The following is a 12,591-nucleotide window of genomic DNA, read 5'->3' on the forward strand; positions in this document are numbered from 1 at the left end:
GGCATAAAACTGAGCTTGCATGTGTTGTTACGTGGCGAGTGGCTAAAACAAACAGACTATAATACACTGAAGACCATGCACTACATCTTGGGAGCAGGCCGTGGCAGATTGGTTAAAAACTGACCGTTCCAACGCTTGGTTTCTATCCCAAGAGTGGGACACAAACGGAAATCCCAGGAATCCCGCAAGTTTATATTTACAGGATTTTTATTGTCAAAGCCAGCTTCAATTTGTCACCTACAGATAGAACATGTCCACGCCATATGAAGAATCAATACATAAATGAGCAATTACTGAGCATACAAAAGCATTTAAAATACATGAAGTTAAATAAAATATTTCCACGGTTTAACCGTGCACATCAACAGAGCCAGGTGTAGCAAATATATTTACATTAGCATATATATATATATATATCTGAGAAACGTTGCTTAATTAGGGGCCATATATACAATAATAATAATAAATAGCACAAGTCACATAGTTATATGGTCCCTTATTTTCATCGTTCACCGTACACGCAGTACCCCGCGTCCATAACACAGCTGTATATATTTAATGTTACCAGTATTGTCGTGATATGTAGACTGTTCAGAGCCAGTCAATGAATTCGCAAGTTCAAACTTCCAGGAGGTATGGCGCTATTTTATTAATTCATAGTTCCTTTGTTTCAGCAGGTATATCCATTTACACGTCTTTAGCGAGTCTCTTCAAAGGAAAGTCCTATTTACAGTTATACATAGACTGTGTACAAAGGAAACGCATTGCATGTTACATTCATCACTGTTAGTAATCGCAAATTTTGCGCTCTGTATGAGGAAACAGGTCAGTTTCAGGCCTTCTGGGCGACTGACCAATCAGGGGAGGTAAACAAAGAATAGTCTGCCCACACCATTCCTCCAAGAAAAGTTACCCCATTTAATAATCCCTTTAATCAGGGATGCAATCGTTTCTGTCGTGGCACAGCCGCAATGTTACTAATTGCGTGAACATATATGTTCTACAGAAATTGTGTTCTTCATAGCTGTACGCTCCGTTGTAATTGTCATGAATACGCCAGACAGTTGATCGTACGTGGGATGATATGTCAGGAACCTGCAGATGTTCGTGGCTTTCCTCCCGGCTCTGCCCGGTTTCCTCCCACAACAATGCTGCCTACCGTCCTATGAGTGAAATACTTTTGATTACCGAGTAAAACACCAACCAAATAAATAAATAATGCATTCAAACAGTTGAACGTTCCTGTAATTCCAAAGTTTGTGACTTTGTCAACTTTAACTAAACTTTTCAGATGTTTAAAGTCCGCATCACAATAACGAGGAGAGTTTGGACGAAATTATATAGCGAAACTTCTCTCAAATTCTGATTACAAATTCCTGGCTATTCAACTGCAAAATTTTAAACTAGTTGCGAGTCGATTTATTTTTGAAACATGTGAGGGCGTATAATTTTATCGATCAAATGTTATGTAGGCCTACCACTGAACGCGAGATTGCAATTGCGATTTGTAGTCATTTACCTTGACAACTAGCCAACTATGCACTTTCCACATGTATTTAGCAATTGCACGGTATATCCTCTGACCGGAATGAAATGATACTGCTGTCATTTGGTGGCCGGATCCGCAATATCCGGTTAGGTTGTAACTCACGTCACATCTGATGCGCTTCCGGTTGCCACATGGTGAGCTTAATATCTGTAGGACAGAAAGACGTCTTGGCAACCTAACTGGCGAGTATTTGTTCAACCACTGTCAGAAATCCAGACAATTTGTGTCACTGAGGCCTCTCGGACCTAAGATAACTTCTGTAACCTTGGGTCAGAAACGGTATTGTTTGGTGCAACTTTTAATTGTGTGATCTTATTAACACACTCTAACCCACGGCGCTGGAGCTGCATGTTGTTCCGGTGGCTACCCCCGTTGTTTGTACTGTCGGAAGAGAGTCTGTTTACATCCTCCATGTTAAACTTTGTTAAATATTAGACTCCACATGGACAACTTGACGTCCAAAACTCTTAGACGACGGTTCCCGCCGGCAACAGCGAGTCCATTATTCCGAGAAAGTGTATTTTTTCGGCAGTAGTCTGTACGCTGCATCTTCATATCTGTCTGAGTACAGAACTTCACAGTAACCTCATAAATTCACGTCCATGCGCTTTTGGTTGCCTTTGCAAAACATAGTTCCGCAGAGGAAGTCGATAATCTCGAACAAAGTAAAGGCACTGATTCCAATGTAGAGGGCCAATGTCCCGCCAATATCGCCTGGAAAGACATACACATACAGACGGGTTAGCCAGTTTATTATATATTATTATTTTATTATAGTTTATTATCAATACTCATATCAGACAAGACACAGTTTTACAGTATATCGTGATCGTATACAGATCACAATGATCGTGCATACAACACTTGTGCTAAACAATGGGCGAGCCTTTTTCCGTGAAAACTTTGTTACATGAAACAATAGCGTGTACATAAGCACGGAGTGCAATAGCCTGAAGCCCACCTGACTAAATTCACAATATTTATATTATAAGAGAAATAAATTATGTAAGCCCTTCACAAGGATTAAAAAGGCGGTAATGAGTTTGGTTTTCAGAACACAAGGGTTTGCCACTCCAGTACAATTAGCAAATAGTACATACGTAGTTTTGTCTGGCACGGTTATTATGTACTGTAAATAAACTGGCAAACATCTTTTTAACGTCTTTGTTTTATTATTTCAGAAGAAGTTTAATGGTATCAGTATTGGAAATTCCATTATTTACAATCAGTCATTGAAAAGGTAAAGAAGTCAAGCGTTATGTCCGTCAGTCGTATACCACTCTTGGCCATGAAGTGGTGTTCTACGTGTTTAATGGCAAGTTACATTTCCAAAACTATACACCATTCCCAACGAAATATGTAAGAAATAATATATAAATAGTAAATGATGCTGGTAACGCGTATGTCATCATTTTTTATTTTCACAGGGAAGACAGCTGATAGTCATGTAGTCATGACATTCTATTCAACTTTCAAACTCGTTGTCCGTGGAAAAAGCGTTATAAGATACGGTCTCCTGGTGTTGATTCCACATAGCTATTTCTGCTTGTCAAAATTTAGAATATCATCACAACGGTTAGTTTTTGACACTGGATGTTACAATTTTGACACATTTGCCTTATGTTGACACCGATCTAAATTTCTACAGCCCAAAAATGAAAATCTGAAATTGTATTTTAGATTTTTACTTAAATTAGAAATGGTTATGTAAAATCGGCGTGGAGTCAGAAATGGTTCCATGGAATTGGCCACAGGCTGAGTAATTATTCTTTATACGATTCAGTAGGCGAACAGAAGGTTTGACTATGAATCTCATAAAACTCCACCCCGCTCGTACCAAGACGGCCCAAAGCTATGAACTCTTTCCTTTATTACGTAAAAATTATCGGGGTATGAGTATCCATAAAACAGCTGGCAAGTACACAAGCTCTGCAAGTCTTACAATCACTACATACTTTTGATTTCGGTGGCCGAACTTTCACACAGTACGAACAAATAGTATCACTTCACATGTAAAATATAAACACAAAGTTTTTATATCATTATATAGAAAATACACCTGACTTCTAAGAAAATTTAATTGTGCGGCTCAATATGGCAGATAAGTAAATGGTGTAACCATATAAGTGCTCACCAAGGGAGAATACTCTTACGGTAATACAAGGTTTTGTGAGACAGAAGATTGGTGCGCACAACGACAGCCAGATTTGAGAAATAATGAGCACTGTCCATGTCTCAGATTATTCTAGGAATAGAGACGTTATGTGGGATCCGAAACAAAAAGAAAAAACAAAAAAAAAAACACCTAAATACAGAGAACATTTGAGACTAGGCTATAAACATCTGTTGTTTTTTAGAATGTGGCGAAGGACAGTATGATGATACCATTCATTACGACGAATTCCCACGAACTGTTTGGAGGAGTAATGCTCATAACTGACCATATTCATTATAAATGTAAGAGTGCTTGGAGTTACTATCACATAGACGGTTTAGGTTCGGTTCGTGCAACCTGAATATTTTTGCTGTCGCTAAGTTCGTCTTTTTGATTCAGTATGCGAATAGCCAAGCTTGATTGGAAGCCACTAATATTTTGTCGTGTTGAAGATACTTCTTTTCCATTTATTGCTATCGAAATGCCTTCGGCCATTTGTCAGTTGCAAACTTTGCAGAAATTGTGTTTGATGTATTGGGACATGGATGGCACAAAGGTGTCAGATATCCTATTTATTGGTTCTTAACTTCCCCCAAAAGAATAGCCATGTACAGACAATCCACCACCATGGGTTGTTTTCCGAGACACCTAATAAAAACTAGCTTAGGGCCAGTGTCGGGCAATATAGCGACCATGAAGGGGACTCGAGTAACATCGTCGTTAACATGGCTATTTGCCCAACTCTGGTGTTGCGCGTATCTGCCAACACGGGGACGTCGGCGCTGTAATTTTCTACACCTCTTACACGGTCATTGTTTGAGAATGGTAGCGAAGTGACAAAAGGGATGAGAACGCCTGAGGCAGTTTCTAGGCAAAATTGGCACGGAGACGAAGAAATGGTATCTCGCACTGAACGCCGCTAGCTCAGATTTTCAATTATTGACGTCAGGTTTGCATTGAGAATAATGGTTCTTTGACGGCTTTAAAATAAGATGCAATTTGCTGGCTTTTTTTCGTCCCTGATCATCGGATGAGGACAGAGGATATTCGTGCTCACAGATTACATGGGCTCGAGGGGGGAGCTAGGGTTGTCGGTGGGGGAAGTGGAGGTAGAATTTCCAACGACTTGTAATAAAATCAGGCAAGTTGGAGCACGTGGCCTCTGGCAGAAGACAAGATTGTCTGTCAACCGGAACAGAGAAGTCCAACACGCAGCGTAATTTGCATCCAACAGGCCCTGAGATAAAACTACGTCAAATTTCTCTTCATATAATAACAATGAAATTATGAGAGTGTACATGCCCGTGGAAAAGAGAGGCAAACAATTATATTAGTAATAGAAGAGAGTGCATCATTTCTAGAAAGGCTGTCCGCAGGGGGTTAGCTTCCCTTCCTGTGAATTATAGAAATATTTCCTCCTTGAACTTTCTGCGTGTGTTGAATTATAGCGCAACAGATTATGTCATAGTCACCGACCCATTTGACTAACCGACTCTCATGGTTGGTCTAGAGGTTTTACTGAAACAAAACACGACGTCACGTGTGCACCAACGAAATGTAAGCTATTTAAATCGAGCTTGAGGCAAGGTTAGGAAGTAATATGCAACGCGCCATAGCGGCATAAGTTACGCCAGATCTAATATTATCTCGAGCGAACATAAAAGATGGGGCAAGTATCAATTTGGGTTAGTATTGGAATGCACATAAGTGAACGGGAAGCTTGGACCATTTAGATGATACCCAGGTACTGCAGACCTTCCAACAACCGAAAGGTACAGTTGTAAAGATCACTCTAACTCACTGGTGCAGTCCTCTTTTAATGAATTTCCACAATGGAGCTCACCACAGGCTATAAACTTAAAATCCTTGGTGCATCCTAGATAGAGATTAGCCTTCTGAGCGTTACTTTAAATTTTGCTTAATTAATCTGAACTTACACTCAAAGGTCAATTTTGTTCTGGTTAATATAGCATATATGTTACACTTACATCCAAAATCGAAGAGACCGTATGACTCCAGTTGTGTGATCCTGGTTTCACGCAATTCTTTGAAGTATACATCCACTTGCATGAAGTTTTGTCTGAAACATGAAAGAAAAAACGAAACAGTTAAGAAGCTAATCCTCCCAACGGATCAGTCTGTGAAAGTACTAAAGAATGCATCACTTTTGATTTATTTATTTATTTCATTGTAGTTTTAAGTTACGCCATCCTCAAGAATATTTCACTTTTATGATGGCGGCCAGTATTATATGGTGGGAGGAATCCTGGCAGAAACAGGGGGAAACCCACGAGCATCCGCAGGTTGCTGGCAGATTTTCCCACGTACAACCAGAGAGGATGTCAGCATAAGCTAAACTTGAACACCTCGACCACAGGGGTCCGTATCAAGTTCGCATATGTATATATTTATATTGATATCCATGCAATGAAATCAATTGCCACTCGCTTGTTTCACAGCCAGATTAAGTTAAGGTTTATCAGGTACCTGGCTGAATGGTGGTCGTTTACTATCGTGTCAATCAAAATAAATAGAACAAAAATAGTCCTGAAATAATGCTTATGTGACTTTAAGCCATTTTTCACTCATTTATTCTCCTGACTGAAAAGGTTGAAAACTTCAATCCTAACATTCGATTTCAATCCAGGAACGTCCCTGGATTGAAGATAGCCTGCCTATCTTAATCCCACGTTAAGTCAAACTTCAAAGTTTAGACGCTATTCATGGACCCTAGAAATTAAAATTTTCACCACCGCACAAATGCTATCTTAAGACAAATATGTCAAAATTTTAAATTTCAGTGCCCAAAAATAAGCATTTTGATGAGGTAAAATCAGCTTCAGTTTCCCATAAACTTAACCTGCATGTGGCTTAAATCAGCAGTCAAATAAATGAATTATTTAACCTAACATTCAGTCAGGACTGTTTACAGTGTAGTTAAGCGATGTTACTTACAAATAAAAGTTTCCGTTTATTTTACTCCCGGTTAAATATTCTCTCAGTTCTGATTGGTAGGCGCTGATGTCACTCAAAGTCTTCTCTACTTTCTCGGTAAGTTTCGTCACTTGGGACTTGGTCTCGTTGAACATAAGTTTGTCCAGCAGCCACTGCACTTCGCGTCGACTTTTGATACCGAAGTCTGCGATACGATCTGCGATGGGCTTGATCGATTCTGTCATGATTCGGCTGGCTTGAGTCACTTCTTTTTTCAGGTATCTCGTTTCATTGAGGTACGTCTGAAAAACATAAAGCGTGACACCTATATTACTGAATGAGAAGTCTGTGACTCAGTGAAAAAAGGAAACATACCACGCCTGAAACTGAAGATCTTATTTTCCCATCAAGTGTTTGCAATTTTGGGATTTCATGCCTTTGAAGAGGCCTTTTAAAACTGCCGTGGGACATGATAACTTCATGATGCGTAACCTGGATTGTCATTATCAATCAGTATACATAATTTCAACTAGTAAATAATCGGATGTAATATTTGTATCGGTCAAGCATTATTGTACTTCTAGAAGTATACCGACCCTAAATCTACTTAGAAACTTATTTTCACAGTCATCATGTGACAAGAACATTTTATGTCACTTGCAGTTGTAGTGGTTACATCCTTAAAAAACATGCTGAGTCATGTCAGCCCTAGTCTGTATGACTGTCAAGCTTTTCCTACAAATGCAAATGATCGATAAATGCAGTATTACCTTATTTTTCACTTTTGTCTAAAAACCTGTTTGGTAAACCCGGCTTAAGGCCTCTTTACCTGGGAGACGCGCATTGCCTATGACAATCCGCTAAGTATCAACTCCAGATCAAGCTTACATAGTACGTACGGCTTGAGGTCAACAGGTAAGTCTTTACATTTCACAAAACTAACTAAAATAAATTCCACAGTTAACAGTCTTACATGAAGGGATCTGCATATGATTGCAATGTGTTGAGCATGAACTAGACATCTGCAGTGCGTAATTTCATAATTTCAACCAAACCAAACATTTTGCCAGATTTGCACATGTTCTCACAATTATATATTTGAAAACGTATCATGTGTTATCATAAATGTATAATATATTTATCTAGTTATTTATATTTATTTGATCGGTGTTTTACTCAATAGTTCTCATTCTTCGCGCTGGTACATAACAATTAAGGACAACTGTACCCAGTTTAATTTATGAATTCTGCCTCATCAGCTTCTAAGGGCACATCATATTTCACCTCAATTTCATATATTAAACCTCATGTGAAACATCAACAACAACACTGCAAGTTTGCTTTGACGCTGGAGAGTTCCATCAGAAAATCCTTCTGTCAATCACTAGAAACAGCAGCTACGGAGAGCTAACTAAATAAAATGAAAATGTACCCACTACAATCAGTGTTTACAGAGTTATATGGATGCTCGCAGGAGATAATATTTGATCAAATCAGGGGAATTATATGAACAAATCTCCAGTGAGAAATCCATGCACATTTAATCCATTAAGATCACATGCTGGATATGGGGAGTGCCCAGTCCTCGTTGACCGTGTATTGCTGATATCCACAGCCGATTCCGCGGTATGAATTTTGATTGGCACTAACGGAGGATTTCTCCGACCTTGCTCCGATACAGGATCCTGGCGTGTCACATGTTGGCGAATGTATAAGTGACTTCTGTCCACTCTCTCCTTAATGGCATTAACTTTTCTCCGATAGTTCAGTGTATAGTTTCAGTAGCGGATGCCTCCCTCGGAAGCTCGGATGTTATCATAAGTGAAAACGTATCCACAGACTTGTGTGCCTTATTGAATCAATTTGAAGGCAAATGAAAGACTGGGTGAAATAAGATATCGGGTGCGCTGGAAAATAAACTAAATCGCGTTGGCTTTCTAATGAACAGGAGAAAAAGAGGCGTTACTTTTTTTCTTCTCATGTTCGTCTTTATAAGGTTCTTATAGGTCGCGCAGAAAGTTTCCCCTTAAACAAATAAAGCTGAACAATATATTCCAGCTGCTATTACATCCCCTTGTAACATCCGAGCTTCACTTTATTTTACCAAATTCCGTTCCAGGCACGGTTATAAGGGGTTTGTGGACAGCTGTTTCCTATGTATTTCCATGAACAGTTAGAATAAAACCCGGACAGAAGTAAGTCGACATTCAGTTCGCAATGAGTGACGATATTCCATTTGTCATCATGACATCGTTGTTTTAGTTTCTCTTTGTGCACTGTATGTCTGTTTGTATTATAGGATATAAAAAACAGAGATTAAATGATGAGTGACTTCCAATAATTATGCATTAGGAAATACGTTAATTACATGTACTAGGCACTATAAGGATTCAATTAAAGGTACAAAACATTTCTCCGCCCAGGAAAAAAACAAAACATAACATATCTTACAGTATTCGATATACACCTTCCTTTATTCTCCACTACTTTTTTTCTGGTGTGGACATAGCTTTACTAATGTGTGTTTAAAATGCTGTGATGAGCTATAGCTTTACAAACAACAACCTACCGGGGGCACAGAGGAGAAAATGTGCCCCAGTTTCCTCAACACTACACAAAATTACACACATCAGATGTTATTAAACAGACATATATACATACATACATACATACATACACACACACACACACACACATATATATATATATATATATATATATATATATATATATATATATATATATATATATATGTTATGTAGGCAATTTTTATCTGCAATATGTGCAAGCGGCCAATCGCTGGTTGGATGGGAAAAGCTTTCCTTCATGCTATGCTAGAGTTATGAGTCACGATCTGAAAAGATTTATATACTAGAACTCAGATACAAGCAATCACTGCTAACTCTTATCAGATAAAGACGCTATACTGTTTGAGAGGCGTTCAGAACTCCACAAAGATTACGTTCAACTCTCATCTTTCACTCATTAGTGAGGAGGTAACTTAGTTTGTCTATTTACCGCTTGGTGTCGCTGATAACTAGCGTGGCTTGGCGAATCTAGTTGATATTCAGACGGGTCGTCATTTTAACGGGATTTGATTAGGGTTTGATGAACAGAGTCGTTGGCTGGTTTGGACGCGTTCCCAATTTGTAGGAACTATGTGTGATTTGGCTAAAGACGAAGCCGTCCTAGAGAGCGAGAGTCAAGCCCAACGTGATTACGCGGGCCATCATGGCCCAAACTCGGCTGATTTCGGGTCGGGAAGGGCTCTTCGTTAGCCAGCGTATTGCGGAAATTGAGCGGACGGTAAAGTCCAACAAGACAAATCAATACTGTTTGTATTTTAACGACATTTGGTGATTGTGAAAAGGGAAAGCTAACTTTCATGACTGACAACATCGATAAGGCCAGACACGCTAAAATATCCACATGGAACTGTCTATATAAGTGCAGAAAAAATTTAAATTAAAGGTCACAACCAAAGCAACACAATCAACCTTTAAGTCCAGACACGCTAAAACTTCCAAATAGAGCTATCTGAAATGTTGAAATCATGAGTCACAACGAAAACAACATTTTGTAACCTTTGAACAAATTGCCAACACGAGCAAGGTCAAATTTAATAATGAACGAAGCACTCAGCGACATCCCGTTAGATTTCTATTTTGCATATTTTAAATAATTAATTTGTCCAAATGAAAAAATATATATGTTGCCTGATAATAGCTAGATTATCAGGCTCAAAGAGTGTAATGGGCGAAAAGGAACATGCAGCTGTAATTATTATCTTATCTGTTTATAAATTTAAAACCGTCCAACAACTTACACTGCACCTTTATATGGCTCTTATTCTCCCAGATCATTTACTCATTTGAATTACTGTAACATCTAGCTCGTGCTATAAACTCTCACCAACAGAACACTAAAAATTAAATATGCAGGAAAAGAAATTTATTTAGACAGTTTAGATTTGGGCTAGTTCATTGTAGCTCATTTGCTCAAAAATGATTAGTTTGATTTTTACAGGGCCCCGCAGATTATTTTGGTGTCTTGATGTGTAAAGGTTTCAAAAATAATTTAAATTTATATTTGATATGTGGTACCAAGGGCTGTATGGACATCTACTGTCTACTATGCTCCCATACATGTAAACAGTTAAATTAAAAACCTGACTGAAGTCAATGGAACAGAGGTCGTTTTCAGGCGGCATTGTGTGTCGAACCATGTTCCAGCTATTCGCACTGACGTCATAGCTTTTGTAATTCTATTTACGTTATACGTCTATTGTACAGTGTATCTGCAAACGCTGAGACCCTCAGTGCTGGGTGTACTAAGTATCCCCGGGGTCTGGCCTCCACTCATTATGTTTCATAATGTCTTTAAGGTGTGTATATTTCACAGCATTCTGTGTTTAGCTTGACTAGGTAGTGATGTCTTCTCAAATGCTTTAAATCTCCATCGTTACATACACTTTCTGTACATTTGCACGGGCATTTAGATGTAACTTGACTTGTAAACTGACAAGAGACAGTGTGTAACCGCATCCCAGTTATCACGGTGTTGTAACGGCTCTACTTACTCTCTTAACCCTCCATACGTGTATTTGTAGTGCGCTTTAGAAATAAGCTCCCTATTATTAGTCATATGATGCAAAATAATAAAAATCATGCCTATATACTCCTTCCTGTCGCCCAAGATTTATCTCAAGTGTAGCTTGGTAAATACATCATCAAATCTACAGGAAGACCTAAACCGTCTATGACATAACGAGAGGCAGGTGTAACGGTCTAGGTATTGCTCAAAACTAATTGGATTGTCCTGACAGAGAAGCTCATTTGGCACATCCTAGTCGACCAGCTTGTCGTGACACACGGACAAAGACAGTGAAATAAGCAGGACACAGCCTCTTTCACTCGAGGACAGTCCCATGGGATGATAATCGCAGATGTATAAGGAAGTCTAATTTATTACCTGATCTAATTGTGTCCACTCTTAAAAACTCTCGATCCCTTCTGTAACAGTCTGTCTATTACAAATGGGTGGTAACAATAACAGCTTCTGGCATACCATATTGTGTTTTGGTAGATAGCATCAGTGGAAATATTATTTAATTGTTTCTTAACGCCTTCGTCGGAAATAACCTTTTTATAATATGCAGAAAAGTCTATTTAACAAGCTACATTCGTTTTTTTTTTTGTTTTTTTTTTGATTGGTGTTTTACGCCGTACTCAAGAATATTTCACTTATACGACGGCGGCCAGCATTATGGTGGGTGGAAACCGGGCACAGCCCGGGGAAAACCCACGACCATCCGCAGGTTGCTGGCAGACCTTCCCACTTACGGCCGGAGAGGAAGCCAGCATGAGCTGGACTTGAACTCACAGCGACCGCATTGGTGAGAGGCTTCTGGGTCATTACGCTGCGCTAGCGCGCTAACCGACTGAGCCACGGAGGCCCCAGCTACATTCGTGAGATACTATGACAAAGGTACAGAATCTATGCGTAAAAACAGACATTTGCAAAATATCCGTCAACCAAGATGGATGTTCAGCGGCCAGTTCCCAAAACGACGTTTAGCTAAAACTACCAAAGAACTAAGAATTTATTTATTTTTTTTTTACGCGGTTCTCTCTTATGGTGGTGGGGGTGGGGGAGGGGGGGGGGGGGGGACCAGGCAGAAACCCACGACCATCCGCAGTTTGGTGGCAAACCTTCCCACATAGGGCCGTAGAGGAAGCCAGCAGATGGATTTGAACTCAAAGCGTCCGCATTGATGGGAGGCTCCTGGGTCAGTGCGCCGCGCTGGAGTGATAACCTCCTCGGCCACGGAGGACCCAAGAACTAATAAAATATATAAAGTACGACAGTAGGATCAGACGGTATCATGCAAAGAGAAGCAGTCTACAGTTTTCAATGATGTAGGAAAAAAAAGAAAAAAACATGAGGTTTGTTT

At 39.4% G+C, this 12,591-nt stretch overlaps 1 protein-coding gene across 1 annotated transcript in view; it reads right to left on the reverse strand.

The window, feature by feature from the left end:
- Nucleotides 1-205: 205 nt before the first annotated feature.
- Nucleotides 206-12,591, reverse strand: part of LOC135473065 (degenerin-like protein del-10) — a 62,432-nt gene continuing 50,046 nt past the window's right edge. The window contains exons 10-12 of the mRNA XM_064752862.1: nucleotides 6,660-6,940; nucleotides 5,693-5,784; nucleotides 206-2,263 (exon numbers count right to left, since the gene is read on the reverse strand). Of these exons, the coding sequence (XP_064608932.1) occupies nucleotides 2,136-2,263; nucleotides 5,693-5,784; nucleotides 6,660-6,940 (501 nt within the window). The 3' untranslated portion in view covers nucleotides 206-2,135. The remainder of the gene's footprint in view (nucleotides 2,264-5,692; nucleotides 5,785-6,659; nucleotides 6,941-12,591) is intronic.

Source organism: Liolophura sinensis, chromosome 8 (assembly GCF_032854445.1).
Source record: "Liolophura sinensis isolate JHLJ2023 chromosome 8, CUHK_Ljap_v2, whole genome shotgun sequence".
In the NCBI taxonomy this organism is placed as follows: domain Eukaryota; kingdom Metazoa; phylum Mollusca; class Polyplacophora; order Chitonida; family Chitonidae; genus Liolophura; species Liolophura sinensis.